This window comes from Gekko japonicus, unplaced genomic scaffold (genome assembly GCF_001447785.1).
Source record: "Gekko japonicus isolate JY-2015 unplaced genomic scaffold, Gekko_japonicus_V1.1 scaffold2603, whole genome shotgun sequence".
Taxonomy (NCBI): Eukaryota; Metazoa; Chordata; class Lepidosauria; order Squamata; family Gekkonidae; genus Gekko; species Gekko japonicus.
In genome coordinates, this window is record NW_015163164.1 from 227,453 (window position 1) to 244,646 (window position 17,194).

General features: G+C 49.2%; 1 protein-coding gene across 1 annotated transcript in view; it reads right to left on the reverse strand.

Moving 5' to 3' along the window:
* LOC107106874 (cell adhesion molecule 1-like) overlaps positions 1–12,243 on the reverse strand; it is a 180,110-nt gene extending 167,867 nt beyond the window's left edge. Inside the window, exons 1-2 of the mRNA XM_015407089.1 lie at positions 12,117–12,243; positions 11,202–11,264 (exon numbers count right to left, since the gene is read on the reverse strand). Coding sequence (XP_015262575.1) covers positions 11,202–11,264; positions 12,117–12,243 — 190 coding nt within the window. The remainder of the gene's footprint in view (positions 1–11,201; positions 11,265–12,116) is intronic.
* Between the last annotated feature and the right edge of the window lie 4,951 nt (positions 12,244–17,194).

Below are 17,194 nucleotides of genomic sequence, written 5' to 3' on the forward strand. Positions count from 1 at the left end.
TAACAGTCCGAAGTGTATCCATGTGTGCATACGCCAGAGCATCCATCCCTCGCCACTTGCTCTTGAAAGAGGGCCGCAGGATTGCTGGTCTCCTCTCTGTTCCACTCCCACATCTGCCTCGGCACTGTGGACGAAAGGTGACTGCCTCACTTAATTACCCTTTCCCAGATAGATTGGGCCCACCTTGCCCCCAAACTTTCCTTCTGGAGTCAACAAGTTGCCTCATCTCATGAGCAAATCCAGCTCTGTCTGCTGATGAATAATGGATGACACGCGGGGGGGTGGGGGTGGCGGCGACGAAGGCCAAAGAGATACATCGCTTTGGCAGACTGGATCTGAATTACACGTCGGTTCACAAACAGCCCCACTGACACAAGCACACTGCAAACAACAACACTAAAATCCCAGTTTGGTTTTCGAGAGCTGGTGGCTTTTCAGCTCTCTGTGTCCCACACACATTACCATAAATCTAGCACTCGGTACCCAGCCGCTTAGCATTTATTTATATATTTGTTTTGCCTGCTGACTGGTTTGATGCCCTACAGCACAGGGCAGTCGCCAGCTCTCCTGGCCACGTAACGCAGTCTGCATGTGCTGGAAGAAGCCGATAGGATGTAGCTGTCAGGCTTGGGGACAGCCGCTCTGCCTGGCCTGGATTTAGAGGCACGTGTGACGCTGCAGTGCTTGAGATCTTCAGGGGGGAGAACAAAATAAGATCCTACTCGATTGCTGTCAGGGCAGACTACTTTTGAATGCTAAACGCAGAACAGACATGGCCGGGGCCGCCCGGCTCCCATTCGAAGAAGGTTAATGAGAAATACTAGCCTCCCCCGCACCCTAATTTAATTAGCTCAAAGGCTCATCTTGGCTACTTTAAGGAAAAGTCAACCTCTTCTCTTCCCTTCTCAACATTAACCAAGCCTGCGTGTAATTTTGTTCCAAACGGGCGTCTTTGTTCTTCCAGGAGCCGCCACAGATCCGACATCATCGAACGTGAGCAATTTGGAACGGCCGGGATCACAGAAGACAAAGAGAGTTCAGAAGGCACTCAACTCATCACAGGCCCTGAGCCTCCGCGACCATCAAGGCCCTCCAGGGCTTTGAAGGCGAGACAAAGCCGCTCTCCAATCGGTGCCCACTGATGTGCGAGGGTCTCTCGAAAAATCAGAATCAATGGCCAAGATGCAGCAGGATGTGATCAGGCACGTCTTAGAAGTAACCCACGTTAAGTTTCTGTCCAAATAACAACTTGCACTGAAATGCCTGATCAGTGTAAAAACAAAAGATGTGAGGTTTTTAATTCAAACGAATTCAAAGCTTTCTGTAGAAACTATTTTTATCGGGATAAAACTTATCAGTATTTAAGATCTTTAGTGTGTACGTTCCTCATACCGTTTGCATTTTTTTTTAAGCCACTGAGAGCACCGACACACAAATCGAAGCACACCCAAAAGGAGCATGGACGCTGATGTCCTCTCACCTCTATTCCGACAAAATTTAACGCTCTTCATGGAAGGTCAGGTCAGGCACCTGTTCACTTACATTCCTTGTGAGTTCAGGATCAGACTGGTGATTACAGTCCCCATTCCACTGTGTGAGAGGAGAATTTTCGCTTCGCCTTTGATTTGAACTGTGCCATCAAGGAGGCGAATGCATAACTTTCATTAACAACAACAAAAACTATTTTAAAGTAAATTTAGCAGCTGTCAGTAAAAACAACAGAGAAGGAGACGCCAACACACCACCATCAACACAATGGGAAGGATTCATTTTTTAAAAAAAGTTTTCACCTGGCACCCGGCACAACAGGATAGGGAAGAGAGGCCCATCAGTGGCTCTTAGCCCCAAGGTACAGATAGAACACCCTATCTGGGGCAGTGACGTTCTGTATCCTTGGTGTTTGGGGGGCAACACTGGAGGGGGGTCTTCTGGAGTTTTGGCCCTGCTGGTAGACCACCTGATGGCCCCTGGATTTTGGCCACTGTGTGGCACAGAGTGTGGGACTGGATGGGCCACTGGCCTGAGACAATATGGCTTCTCTTCTGTTCTTATGTTCCAGGACATCCATGATGGGAGGCCATTCAGTCATCAAAACTCCGCCAGGCAAAAGATCTTGCCTCTCTGTTCACCACACCCCCCCTTCCATCAGATGAGAAGGAAAACCTGGGGTCTCAGGATTAACAGGTGGTCAAGGAGAAGCACCCCCGTCCCAAACCATTTAGGGCTTTCAAAGGAAGAACCAGTACTTTGAACGGTGCCCAGAATCAACTCACGGGGCAGTAAAGCTTAGAAGTGGCAGAATACAGCCCAAGCACTGCATTCTGTACCACATTTCAAACTTCCCAACCATCTTCAAAGGCAGCATGGAGTACACTGCAGTAATCTAACCTAGAGACGTTCACAGCATTTACAACCTTGGCCAACCTCCACTGTTTTTCCAAGGAAAGGCCACAGACAGCACACAACCAAAGCTGGTGGAAGGCCAGGAGGAGGAGGAGGAGATTGGATTTATACCCTGCCCTTCAATCGGAGTCTCAGAGCAGCTTACAAATTCCTTTCCCTTCCCCTCCCCACAACAGACACCCTGTGAGATAGGTGGGGCTGAGAGAGCTCTCATTGTAGGCACACACTTAACACATTTGTAGGTACACACTTAACTTCCCCACCTGGAGTGAATGAGGGAGTGGAACCTTTGCTTGTAGAAGTCATAACTTTTCTCGCAAGTTGTACCTCCTCTTCCTTTCCCAGGTTGAGGTGTCCTTGAGAAGCTTTTGGTACCAGTGTGATCAGCAGATCACCAACACATATATCTTTTCCTTGGTTGAGATGGCAATGCTAGGCGTGGCGTGAATGTGTGACATGTGCTTGGGGAAGGAAGGGGCTTTTATTCGAATCACCTATATTAAGCTTATACCCACCAAAAGTCTTTAGTTCTAGCACAGTGACTTTTTGGATCATGCATATATCTCAATAAACTTATCACTGCCAAGAGAGAGGTGTTGAGAGTAACATGACTGGGAGTTTGGTCGACTTGGGGAATGCTCCCACAGGAGATGGCTGAACACACTCTCACCCGGAGGATGAGGTTTCCATGAGGCGCCCGGGGAACTGGGCCAGGGACAGGCAGGGAAGGGGACTGTGCATGCCCAGGAGGGATCTGAAAAGGGTGGCTCTCTGGGGGTTCGGGATTACTTATCAAAGGGAGGCAGCGTCCTCATCTCTGAAATCAAGGAGGAAATAAGGCCAGTCGTACAAGTGTCGGGTCTGATTGTCCCATGATGCACTCCAGTGAAGCCAGGAGACAACGGGAAGGTGCCCCCCTACCCAGACCTGCTACCCTGGCTCCACTGCCAGTCCGGGTCCCAAACATCACCTCAGTCTTGTCTCAATCGCACAAGCCCTCATTCTGCAGACTTGGATATTCCAGGTGCCACAATCAGTGCTCCCTCTAAGCTGTGGCGTCTTGTGAGCAAAAGTTCTACTTTGTGAGCTACTGGCATTAAAGTTGTGAGCAAGCGATTTGGCTGTTGCTTAATTTAGTTTGCTCTGGAGTCCTCCTTCCAGAGCTAAGGCAAAAATGTGTGAGGTGGAGGCTAAAAAACTGTGAGCCAGCTCACAGTGACTCAGCTTAGAGGGGACACTGGCCACAATGTTGAGTGTCATCAGCATAGCTCCAGAGGAGTTAGCTGTGTTAGTCTGCGGCTGCAAAACAGTAAGAAGCCCAGTTAGCACCTTTAAGACTAACATGTATCTGACGAAGAGAGCTGTGTTTCTCAAAAGCTTATGCTACAATAAATTTTGTTAGTCTTAAAAGTGCTACCACTGGGCTTTTTACTATTTTATCAGCATAGCTGACACCTTTCTTGCAGATCCCTGGATCAAGTCTCTCTGAGCCATCAAGGAAAGATTAAATAGCATGGCGGAGTAGGGGTGGGGGGCAGGATCCAAGCCTTGCAGAACTTCACAGCAAGGAGGTCACAGATCTGAGCAACTCTCCTGCTGCACAATCTTCTGGAATCAATCAGCCAGATAGGGATGGAACCACGGAAACATCGTGCTCTTGAGATCCCTCTCAGACAACCGGTCCAGGATACTATTGCAGGAAGCCACTGAGAAATTCAGGAGAAGCAACGGGGTCACACTCCCACATCTTTTCCCCAGTGAAGGTCATTCCTTGGGACAACCCAGGCCACGTCAAAACGGATTGAAATGGGCATCTGTTTAACCTAAGAATGCCTGGAGATGCACAGACACGGTGTCAGCTAGCTGCCATGTTTCAATTGTACTTGTCCTTTCCTGACTGTGGCGCTACGGCGCGTGCCTGCTTGCTTGCTTTGCTCACTTGCTGTAAACAGTGATAGGGAGGCACTCATGGGACTGTGCGAACTGGCGCTGCCAGACTGGGTTAATCTGACTAACCTTGAGGAGGAGGGAGGGCTTGCGTTCCACTGTTGGTGTGAATATTTCTGCTCTCATGAGGCACGGAGACTCTCCCGTTCATTATGTAACCTCCCGCCGGGCGAATTCCCGCCCGTGCGCTTGGATTTCATTTGCTTAGCCATTTGCAGCATCACGCTATATGAAGGGATGCCTCCGCCCCATTGTCATTCCTAACAATATACCTGTAGATCATGGCAACACACCTGTAGTCTAATAAAGCATAACGATTCCCTGGAAACGTGTGTGGAGATTTACTTGCTGTTGAACCTGACAGAATTACTTAAACATCTTTTCCCAAATTGGGGATAACAGCTAGTGATTTGATCCTGGTGCCTTCTTCAGGAAGGGTTCTAGGACTTCCTTCATCAAGGTGAAGGGTGCTACTCCCTCCTGGGGGGGGGAAGCTGATTTCCTCATCCCTCCCCACCAAAATTCTACGCCATTGAACACAGGACTGTCTTCTTCTTAAATCGTAGGACTCAAAACTGATCATGAGACTATAAGGTATTACACCGCTGAGCTAGAGAACCTACACATGGCAAGTTTGGTGTAGTGGTTAAGTGTGCAGAATCTAATCTGGTTTGATTCCCCACTCCTCCACTTGCAGGTGCTGGATGACCTTGGGCAAGCCATAGTTCTGTCAGAGCTGTCCTTGGAAGAGCAGTTCTCTCAGAGCTCTCTCAGCCCCACCTACCTCACAGGCAGTGTTCCCTCTAAGCTGAGTTAGTGTGAGCTAGCTCAGAGTTTCTTAGCCTCCAGTTCACAGATTTCTGTCTTCGCTCAGGCAGGATGGCTCCAGAGCAAACTAATTTATGCAGTAGCCCAATTGCTCGCACACAGTTTTAATGCCAGTAACTCACAAAGTAGAATTTTTGCTCACAGGACTCCATAGCTTAGAGGGAGCATTGCTCACAGGGTATCTGTTGTGGAGAGGGGAAGGGGAAGGAGTTTTTGAGCTGCTCTGAGACTCCTAGTGAAGGGCGGAGTATAAATCCAATCATCATCATCACCATCATCATCATCATCATCATCATCATCATCATCATCAATCTCCTCCTCCTTCTTCATTCCACACCTGCTGAGGGAAGGCTGCATCTCAAAAGCAGAAGATCCTAGTTTCATAGGCCTGGACAAGAGTCAGCTGCTAAGTCCAGACCGAGAGTGCTCACCCACCAGATATCTAAAGGAGTGACTTTTATCACAGGGGCAGCCTCCTTTTAGCTTGAAATCACCAGAAGAGCAGGGGTCATTTCCTGCAGGAGCGCACAGGAGCAGAGCTCCGGCAGTAAAGAGCCCAGGGGGCAGACACATGCAACAAGCCCCGCCCCCTGCTCCCAGCAGCCCTCAGTCAGAGCAAGAAGCAGCCAGGTAAGTTGCAGAGCTCCCCCTGGTCCAAGACAGTCCAGTGGCACCTTTAAGACCAAGTTTTATTCAGGTACAAGCTCTCCCTCCTCTGCGAGGACAGATCTGCACTCCCCCCCCCCAAACAGCTTGCAATCCAAAACAGTCCAGTGGAGCCTGAGTGGTGGGTGTTGCCTTCTGACACACTTCCAGTGATGCCGGGGTGTGTGTGGCATATGCAAATGAGTTATGCTAATGAGTTATGCTAATGAGCTCCTGCAGCTCTTTTTCTACGAAATGACCCCTGGGGAGGAGATATAATGGCATCTTCACAGGCAAACTGGGCTCCTTGGAGAGGCCTGCCAAAGGCCACCCCTCCCCATTTTTGAAGGCCAGGAAGACCCTGCCCCCTGCTCTTTCAGAAAACCTGTGGACCACAGATGGCCTTTAGTAGAACTAAGACAAAAGAAATGTTTGCATTTTAAATTCTGGTACTTTTCAGTTTGGACACTGTAGGACTTCATAGTGCGCTACTGTGCAGAAACTGTAGATCAGACTGTCAGGTTCCAGTGGTGACGGAACGCCACCTATTTCGGTATCTTGCAGACACAGCCAAGAGACACACACACCCCCCCCAGCGCATTGATATTCAGTCTGACCTGTGTAACATTTCACAACACTGATGACAGAACTGAGACAGCTAAAATTTAGAGAACGCTGCCTGCCTAAAGCTCCCAAAACTGCCTGAGAGAGCAGAACTAGTGAAGGAAGATTTGGCATAAATGAATATTAAAGCCCCGAGATGTCATGCCCAGTAATCACTACTTACGTTTTGTTTAAGGGAAAGCTTGAGCGGCTTGCGACAGAACTGTCCGCACGTCTCACTCCCCAAGATGCATTATTTGGCAATTCAGGATTGCACTCCGGCACGCTCCTGCAGCTTGACCCATTTCTTTCTTGGGTCGGACCGCCTGCCACACTCTCCGGCGAGCAGAAGCAAAGCACAAGACGGCCTTGGGAAATCTCGATAACCCTTCCAATCAGTCTCCCTAATCGAGGTGAGCCGAGAGCACCAGAGAGGCCACCTGACACTTCTTCCCTCCCTCCCGGGGGTTCTCATTCATATGGAGATGGGCACGGAAATCCTCTGCCTTGATTTGGAAATGTTTTACCAACCATGGAAGGAAATAACATTTGGCTTAATATTTAAACACTTCGGGAGCACAGTTAGGGAAACTAAATCAGACAAAAAGGAGACATGTCGGGGAGTAATCTGCTCTATAAAACCGGTCATAATTCCCCTCTGATTGAAAACGAGGATTTCAGATTAGCTCGTTTAAGAGCATTTTTTGCGGGCAAATGTAACAGTTTTCATTTCCCCCCCCCCAACTTAAATGCAAACTATAAATAGCGGAACATGCTGGATGATTCAAATGGGCAACCTCCCCCCCCCCCATGCATACATTGTGAACACTGCCAAAGTGAGTTATGGCAGGCTGAGAGTCTTGTTCCTGGGATTTTTATAGCAAATAGGACTGTCAATCTTTGTCCATCCCCTCTACCCAGAGCAGGGGTCATTTTGCAGAAAAAGAGGTGCAGGAGCTCATTAGCATAACTTATTTGCATATGCCACACCCCCTGACATCACCAGAAGTGTGTCAGAAGGCAACACCCACCGCTCAGGCTCCGCTGGACTGTTTTGGATTGCTAGCTATTGGGGGGGGGGGGAATGCACAGATCTGCCCTCACAAAGGAGGGAGAGCTTGTACTTGAAGGCGGGCCAGGGGGAGGCTCTGCAACCTACCTGGCTGCTTCTTGCTCCTTGTGGCCTGACTGAGGGCTGCTGGGAGCAGGAGGCGGGGCTTGTTGCATGTGCCCGCCCCCTGGGCTCCTTACTGCCGGAGCTCCGCTCCTGTGCGCTCCCGCAGGAAATGACCCCTGACCCAGAGAATTTACAAGGCTTGGCACTGTAAGCTTTTGCACTAAAATTATATATACATACAGGTGCGTGTGAAGTGAAGTCACTTCCAACTTATGGTGAACCTATGCATGAATGACCTCCAAAGCGTCCTATCCTTAACAGCCTTGCTTGCGTCCTGCAAATGGAGAGCTCTGCAGTCCTTGAGTGAGTCCGTCCATCTCATGCTGGGTCTTCCTCTTTTCTTGCTGCCTTCAACTTTTTCCTAGCATTGTCTTTCCCAGTTAGATTTCTCTTCTTATGATGCGACCAAAGTACAATACTCTCAGTTTGGTCATTTTAGCTGCTAGGAAGAGTTCAGCTTGATCTCTTTAGAGGTACTTAAAAAGGTTTTCCTTTGCTCGAAAGCTAGTCAAATTCGACTCCAGGGGAGCGGTGCTCATCTCCGTTTCCAAGCTGAAGAGCCAGCGCTGTCCGAAGACTTCTCCATGGTCACGTGGCCGGTATGACTAAATACCGAGGTACATGGAACGCTGATACCTTCCCACCAAAGTGGTACGTATTTATCTACTTGCAATTTCTTGCTTTCAAATTGCTAGGTTGCCAGGAGCTGGGGCCACAGATGGGTCTCGAACTGCCGAACTACCGACCTTCCAGTCTGCAGTTCAGCGTCTTAACCACTGAGCCACTTTACCTTACCCACTGGCGGTCCACGGTATCTGTAAAACTCTCCTTCAACACCACATTTCAAAGGAATCAAGTCTCTTCCTGTCACACCTTCCTTCATCATCCGATTTCCACACCCATACATGTGATGAGGAATCCTGTGGCATGAATTACCTTGACCCTGGACACCAGCCACACATCCTTACACTTAAAAACCTTTTCTAGCTCCTTCTGGCTGCCCTTCCCAGTCTCAGCATCCTGATTTCTTGGGTGCAGCAGTCTCTCTTTCGGTTGACGATGGAGCCAAGGAATAGAAAATCCTGAACAATTTCATACACACATATAACAAAACAAAACAGACCAGTAGCATCTTTTATGTTGTTGTTCAGTCACACAGTCGAGGCTGACTCTTTGTGACTCCATGGACCACCTCACGCCAGGCCCTCCTGTCTTCTGCCGTCCTCCAGAGTTTGCTTAACTTCTTGTTAGTTGCATCGATAACCCTGTCTAACCATCTCATCCTCTGCCGTCCCCTTCTTTGGCCTTCAATCTTTCCAAGCATCAGGGTCTCCTCCAGTGAGTGCTCCCTTATCATCTGGTGGCCAAAGTATTTGAGCTTCAGCTTCAGTCTCTGGCCTTCCGGGGAACAGTCAGGGTTGATTTCTTTTAGGATTGACTGATTTGATCTCCTTGCAGTCCAAGGGACTCTCTCAAGAGTCTTCTCCAGCACCATAATGCAAAAGAATCTATTCTTCGGCGCTTGGCCTTCCTTATGGTCCAACTCTCGCAGCCATACATTACTACTTTTATAACAGCATCCAATTGCCTGCAAAACATTCAAAATTCAGGTGTGCTGCAAACATTCAGGATTACTTGGGGTTGTGGTTCAGTGGCAGAGCTTCTGTTCAGCATGCAGATGGCCCCAGGTTCAACCCCCAGCAACCGCAGTTGAAAGGACCAGGCAGCACGTGAGGCAAAAGACTTCTCCCTGAAACCCTGGAGAGCTGCTGCCAGTCTGAGTAGACAATACTGACCTTGATGGACTGATTCAGTATACGGCCGCTTCAAGTGTGTTCAACCCAATGTGAGGTGGGAAGCTTGTATCTGAGAAAGTCTCACTCCCATAGACAACGGCCACAGCTGGCCGTGCCCCAGGAAGAACCAAACTCCTTGGGAAAAGGTTGATCACAGGTTCAGGCGACGAGCATCCTCTCTACCTGACAGCAGATTTGAAACATGATTACATGGCCTACAGCCTTTTCCATCCTTTCCTCTCATTATGAGCACAGAGAGACTGCCCTGCTCCGCTGTTTAATTCCCACACCAATCCTGAGAGACAGGCCGGCCAGAATAAGAGGTGGGGGTAAGGGAGGCCCCATGGCTCAGTGGTAGAACATCTCTGCAAGCAGAAGATCCATAATTCAATCTCTAGTTTAAAAAAATGATCAGGCAGTAGGCAGAAATGGAAAATTCCCAGAAATGTTGAAGCCACGGGAAACAAAATGGAAATTCGGGGGGAATTTGAAATATATACAATAGTTACTTTCCTATCAAATTGGAACTTCTTTTGCCGATTGAACATAAAATATATAAGGCATAACTCAGCATATGAAACTGCATGGCATTTGAAAGTATGAGTATCTTCATTTTCTCTAAGAAAGACTGCAAGTATACCCAACACTTGAGAAAGAGTTGCAAACTGTTGTGCCCTAGGCTACCATAGTACATGCATCCTTGATTATTTCCACCTGAGAGGTAAGGGGAAAATAAACCTTGAAGGAAGAAAAAGAAAACACATTCTGCAGTGCCCAAAAGAATCTTGAAAAATTTCTATGTGTCCACAGAACAAGAGGTCCCGCCTCCCGTGGCCCCCAAAATTTTCAATTTTTCCCACTGGAAAATTTGCAAAAAGTCCTGACTTTTTCATGGTGTACACCTGGAATGTGTGAAAGGCTTTTTTAAGACAAGGAGTTCCTTACTCAGAAAGAGAAAATATTACACAGGCAGCGCTCCCGAAACTTTCACTTTTTTTCCCCACTGGAAAAATTGAGGAAGTCCGCAAACTTTTTTGTGCAATTATATATTTTAAGTGGGGAAAACCATAAGAAGCATTGTATTCATTCTAAGAGGAAATATTTCAGAGGACCCTTTTTTTAGTATTTCCCTTTCTCCAATTTTTGCAAAAAAAAAAAAACCCAAACAAACACCCTTCTCAGAAAGAATGCTCCCCATTCCCCCCCCCCATTTTTATCTGGGACTTGACATCTTTAGCAGTGTGTGGGGGGGTGTCCAAGTCCTCTGCCTGCTGCCCTGGAGAGCTGGTGCCCATCCAAGCAGACAATACTGACCTTGATACATCATTAGTCTGATCCCTTATTAGGAAGCTTCATGAGCCCATGTATAATTGGCCCAAAGTCACTCGGACTCTTTCGCAGCAGAACCACAACGTGGACTTGGGTCTCTCCACTCCTAACCTGACACTCTTGAACTGCACGAGCGGCTTCTTTTAAAACCCAAAGACTTTCAAGACTGTGTGTGAGCAAAGACAACTTAATGAGCATTACTCGGTCCCAAATAAATTGAGGGGATACACTACGTGAGGGAGAGCTGTACGTTTTGAAAGCACGTGCTCTATTAAGGGGAAAACCTGCACGGCTGGTCTTGCTTCGGTGCACAGAGAGACACCCCAGGTGATAGAGTGGGGACACGGAAGGGCTCAGGCTTGGATCTAGGAGGGCAGGGCCCCGAATACAACTCCACAACCAGACGGCTCAAATTCACTCTTCTGGGGTGGGGCAGCCATCTTGTGGGGCAACACAGAGCACGGCAGACTCACCGGTCAGATCCGGTCGTTTAGGACGAGCCCACATCTCACGCATTGCCGCCGCCGAAGCAAGATCTGTTACAGCAAAGGGAACCTTGGGGGGAGGGGCTGCGGCTCCATGGCAGAGAACCTGCTTGACGTGCAGAAGGTTCCGGGTTCCATCCCGGGCATCTCTAGTCAAAAAGATCAGGCAGAGGGGGGATATGCGAGATCTCCATTAGGAACCCGGGAAAGCTGCTGCTGGTCTGAGCAGACAACACTGACTTCGATGGGCCAATCATCCAATTCAGAAGAAGGCCACCACCTCACCTGACCATGTGAACCCTGCAGAGTGTGCGGACACAATGCTGTGGGAGCTGTCCCAAACCCCACCTTCTCAGGGAAGTAAAGCCAAGCAAGCTCTATTCTGCTACGGTCAGGCCTCACCTGGAGTCCTGTGTCCAGTTTTGGGCACCGCATTTTAAGAAGGATGCTGACAAGCTCGAGTGTGTTCAGAAGAGGGCAACCAGGATGGTGAGAGGGTTGGAGTCCAAGTCTTACGGGGAAAGGCTGAAAGAGTTGGGTATGTGTCGCGTCCTCCCCTGGTCCTCGGTGTAGCGCCCCCTGTGGCCGTGTTGTCGAGGTCTTGGTCGGGCTCCGGCGGGATGGGCGGCCCTGGAAGCAGTCAGCTCCAAAGTGGGAGAGGGAGTGAGGGGCCTCAGACAGACAGGGGACAGGGTTAAGTGCACCTGGAGCGTCCCTCTGCCAGCACGCTGTGAAAGTCTTTCCCGCGCTCTTTCTCATCTCTGCGTCTCTCTCAGCATCTCCCTCTGTTTCACAGCGTACTCCTCCTCCCTGGCCCCTTCTATACACTGCCTTTTATCTCCCCACCCCGCTCCCGGGACCACCCATCCGCCCTCTGGCTTGGGCCACGCCCCCTTTATCTACCGGGACGCCGGTGGGGGTGGATGTTGGTACGCTGCCGCTGGCTCTGGCAGCCCCTGGGCTGCACCGCCAGTGCTGCTCTGCGGCTGCTCTCGCTGTTCTGTGCCCGTTCTCGGTTTGTCAGCCCCATTGCCTTCGTCTCGCTCTTCTTCCCGGGGGCTGCTCCACGGCAATGTTCCCTCTGTCATGGAGTCCTGTGAGCATAAATTCTACTCTGTGAGCTACTGGCATTAAAGTTTTGAGCCAGCAATTTGGCTACTGCATAAATTAGTTTGCTCTGGAGCTGTCCTTCCTGAGCTAAGACAAAAATGTGTGAGCCAGAGGCTAAAAAACTGTGAGCTAGCTCACACCAACTCAGCTTAGAGGGAACACTGCTCCGCCCCCTGGCTCGGCCAGTGCGGCGCACTGCGGCCAGGGTCGCCACTCCCATCTCCCTCGCTGGCTCGTCGTGCTCTGCCCTTCCTGGTAAGGCGTACGGTGGGGGTCTTGTGGGGTTCGTCGGAGGTCCCAGGGTCCGGCCCCCACGGCCCGCGACCTCTGGAGCGGGACAGTATGTTTAGTCTGGGAAAGAGAAGGCTTAGAGGGGACATGATTGCAGTCTTCAAGTATCTGAAGGGCTGTCATGTTGAAGATGGAGTGGATCTGTTCTCTCTTGCTCCGGATTGCAAGACTAGATCTAATGGGTGGAAATTACAAGGGAGTCGTTACCGGCTAAATATCAGGAGAAACTTCCTAACTGTCAGAGTGGTTGAGCAGGGGAACAGTCTGCCTCGGGAGGTGGTGGATGCTCCTTCGCTGGGCGTTTTCAAGCAGAGGCTGGACGACCATCTTTCGGGTATGTTGTAGGGCTATCTTTCGGCTGTGCTCCTGCAGAGTGCAGGGGGTTGGACTAGATGACCTGCAAGGTCCCTTCCAACATTCTATAATTCTAAGCACGTGTGAGCAGCACAAATAATTATCCCAGAAAATTTCCTCCTCCTCTAGCTTGCACAGAGCTCTACTGAGGAAAAAAGAATGATTGCAGAAGGTAGTGGTGAGCGTATGCCCTCATCCCTCCCACCCCTTATGATGTGCGGGTAGTGTGGGGAAAGAAGTGTTACATGGTGCATGCGCACCACATGGACGTTCCCCGAGGGTTCAGGAGATGAAGCTGTTGGTTTTTACACGAAAGGGACCAAGTCTCCAGGGAGAGACCGTGTAAACTGCCTGGGTTAGAACAAAGCCTACAGGGCTGACTTCGTGTCAGACATTGTCCAACTCAGGGAATCCAAGTCCCGCAATCTGAAGGAAAAGAATGGGATCTTTGCTTGCCAGCAGATAAACTTAAGTAAATAATGTTTGCCATCAACTCTAAATGGAGAATGACAGTTAAATTTTATAATCATCTCCCCTGCTTTAGGACTCACTCTATTTTCTCAAGCTCATGACCCACAGGTTACCATAGCAACTAGGAAATCCTACCTTATCAGACTCTTACATTTACATTCCTCGCGGCTGCTTCCCTTTATGAATTAAATCCATCACAGTCTTCTATTCTCAGAGTAAGAACTTCTTAGGATTATCTTGCAGAAACAAGGATCAAAATGCTTTGACTGAAACATGCAATGTAAACGCTAATTTGGCAGCGGGTTTCTTTCAGCAAGGCGCTCGCCCGGGTGCAAGCAAACAGCTCCCCTCCATATTGGTGGTGGCAGAGCCTCGGCCAAGGAGATGCCAGGAGCACGGATGGTAAGCGGTGCCAGTCTCCACAGGCAACAGAAGCTATTCTACAGCCGGAAGTGGCAGCGCAATGACCTCCCATGAATCCATAAGGACAAAAGTGCATTTTAGAGTTACCAAGAGGTGTCCTGGCAGATCTAGGCGATGCAAAACCACCCAAGAGCTTGCAACTAGGGGTGTGCAAAAACACCTAACACAGGTATTTTTTCAGGCTCAGGTATATTGAACCCAGAAAATATTGGTATTTCCCAATATTCCCAAATCCCAATACCAGTATGGTATTCGGATTCCGTAAATATTTCAGATTGCTGAATTTTTTTGGCTTTATTATACTTTATGGGAATCATTGTAGTCCATGGTCCCCATAGGATATAATGGAGAATCGATTGGGGCTCTGTGTGGGTTGTTTTTGAGGTATAAGTGCCATGTTTGCAGCATAGCTGCTGGTGCCTCTCCTCAACCCCCCCCCCCAAGTTTCAAAAAGATTGGACCAGAGGGCCCAATTCTATGGGCCCCAGAAGGAGGTGCCCCCATTCGCCATTGTTTCCAATGGAGGGGGAAAAGGCGTTTAAAGGGAATGCTGTGGCTGAACTCCAAAGGCATTTAAAGGTCTTGTGGTCCCTTTAAATGACTTCTCCAAGCCACGGCTTCACCCAGGAAGTGTTTTAAGGGACTACAACTCCTTTAAACACCCTCTAACACTAACTATCCAGCATCACTGAAAAATCCTGAATATTTTTGTGATTTTGGGGGGGCTTGGCAATATTGGATAGGCGGATAAATACCCCAGCTGATATCTGGCTGAAAAAAAAACAACCCAGAAAAATACTGGGAAGTATATATATATATATATATATGAGGCTCAAGGCAGCTAACAATTGAGGCAAAAGCCATAATTAAGACAATTAAAACAAGATAAAAACATAACGATAGTACAACAAAGTGCTGGTGCTCTGATGTTCCCAGTTCCAAGATGGGTTCCGGTAGGGTGGATCCGGACCAACGACATAAGTTCCAAAGCGGCAGATAGCCAGTCTTCTTCCCAGGGCCCGATTGCACCCTGATGGTATCTCTGCCAATTTTCAGCGACGGTGCACTGATGGAACAGTAGCGGCAGCGGCTCCTACTCGAAAGCCTGGCGGAAGAGCTCCGTCTTGCAGGCCCTGCGGAACTGCGCAAGATCCCGCAGGGCCCGGATCTCCTCCGGGAGCTCATTCCACCAGGTAGGAGTTTCACACATACACACCACTTTCAGAACAATACAAACTACTTAACATCAAAAACGAATGATGCTTTAAATATTAGATCAAAAATTCAGAAATAGCTATGAGAGCCTTACAACTAGATTTGATTGAATTAGGAACTGCTCTTTGGAAAATGTAGGAAAACCGCTTCCAAACCCTGAAGAGTATTTTCAGGTCTTTGGTTCAAATGAAGGAACTGCCCAGCATGCTCCAACCCTGTGTATGCCCTGCCAGCCATAACCACGGATACCCTTTCCCACCCTCACCTGTCTCTTCTCTCTCTGGTCAAGTACACAACTTCATGCTTGGACTCACACACCCACAATCAAGGATCAAATCAACCTGTGGAAGAGACACTTTTAATTCATCCAGCCCTTCCTTTTTAAACCCATGAAACACAAAGTCCAGAATCAGACAAAAGCCTTCTTGCTCTGCCTGAGCCATAAGTACATTTCAAACCTATGTCGTTTATGGAGACTGGCTGGGGTATGAGCCAAACGCAAGGCCAGGACAACCACTGCAGAGATCATGAGTTACGCAGCACCTGCCCTCTACCCAGCTGTGTGTTTACTCAGAAGCAATCTCCAATAAATCCAACAGGCTTGGGCCCCTTGGCTTGTGCTTACAGCTGAAGTCCAGTTATGAATGCTAACATTCAAATGCATGGCCATCCCCTCCAGTTTCTGCTTGGTAACACAGAAGTCTGGTGACAGAAAGCGCCGTCGACTCATAGGCGAGGGATGTTCAGAGGTGGGTTTGCCATGGCCTGCCTCTGCGTAGCAACCCTGGACTTCCGTGGTGGTCTCCCATCCAAATACTCACCAGGCCCGACCCTGCTTAGCTTCTGAGATGTGACGAGATCAGTCTAGCCGCAGCCACCCAGGGCAGGGCACACAGACGTCTACAGACTGTCTAAGCCTAAATAATCAAACCCATCACGGGTTGACTCCAGTATTGATGGTTTCCATTTTCAGCCTTCACTTTATCCCCCTCACATTCCCATTTCCCAACTGGTTAAAAACACTGTAATATCTTTGGACGCAACAGTCCATGTACATTCAAATAGAACTAAGGAATGTGCCGCTTGAAAATTCAGAAATACACCCAACAGTACACTTTTAAATGCTCCCTGAATTACAAATGATCAGGGATATTTTTGGGCAGGAACGCACAGGAACAGAGTTCAGGCTGGCTCCCGAGTTGGCCACGCCCAGCAGGAACTCATTAGCATAATAGGCCACACCCAACAGCAGGAACTCATTAGGATTGGCTACATCAGGGGTGTGTGGCCTAACATGCAAAGGAGTTCCTGCTACAAAAAAAGGCCCTGGGTTTTGACAACAAACAAGGTAAACAGAATAAGGAGCAAAAGGTGGGTGTGGCTGGATGACCACACTTCTGGTAACATGGGGGTGTGGCCTAATATGCCACTGAGCGGTGCTGTCAGGGGTGTGACCTAATATGCTAATGAGTTTCTGCTGTTGGGTGTGGCCTATTATGCTAATGAGTTCCTGCTGGGCTTTTTCTACAAAAAAGAGCCCTGCAAATGATACACACGCTGTTTTGAAATCACCCTGTGGTTTCATAAACTATTTCTTTCCAACTAGGTTCGAGTCCAGGGGCCCCTTAGAGGCCAAACAAGATGTTATGGGGATGAGCTTTCGAGCGTCAGAGCGCTCCCGTTGCCAAATTGATTCTCAAACGCTCATCCCCCTGAAAATCTTGTTGGTCTCTAAAGTGCTAGCGCCGTGGGCACTGGCTCTTGCTGAGGTGGATGATTCCTCAGATGAGGAAGCGTCAGGGAGCAACCCACCCTCCTCTGGAGTCAGCCCAGGAACCCTCACCAGCACCAGAGGGAGAAGAGGCCCCAGCAGCTGCACAGGAAGTACAGCCAGAGGGAGAGACCGAACCAAAGCCGCCATACTCCCCACCTAGTTCCCCTGAGTGCCCCAGACGCAGGGCACGCCAGAGGCTGAGTATGCAGGAGCGATGAAGGAGTGCCAGGCTGCAGCTCTTGCAAAGGCAACGGGAGGAGTTGTGAATCTTGGCAGACTGACTCCCAGGGAAGGGAGGACTTTTTCATACGCAGCCCACACACCTGCCTCAGCGCAGTAGCAA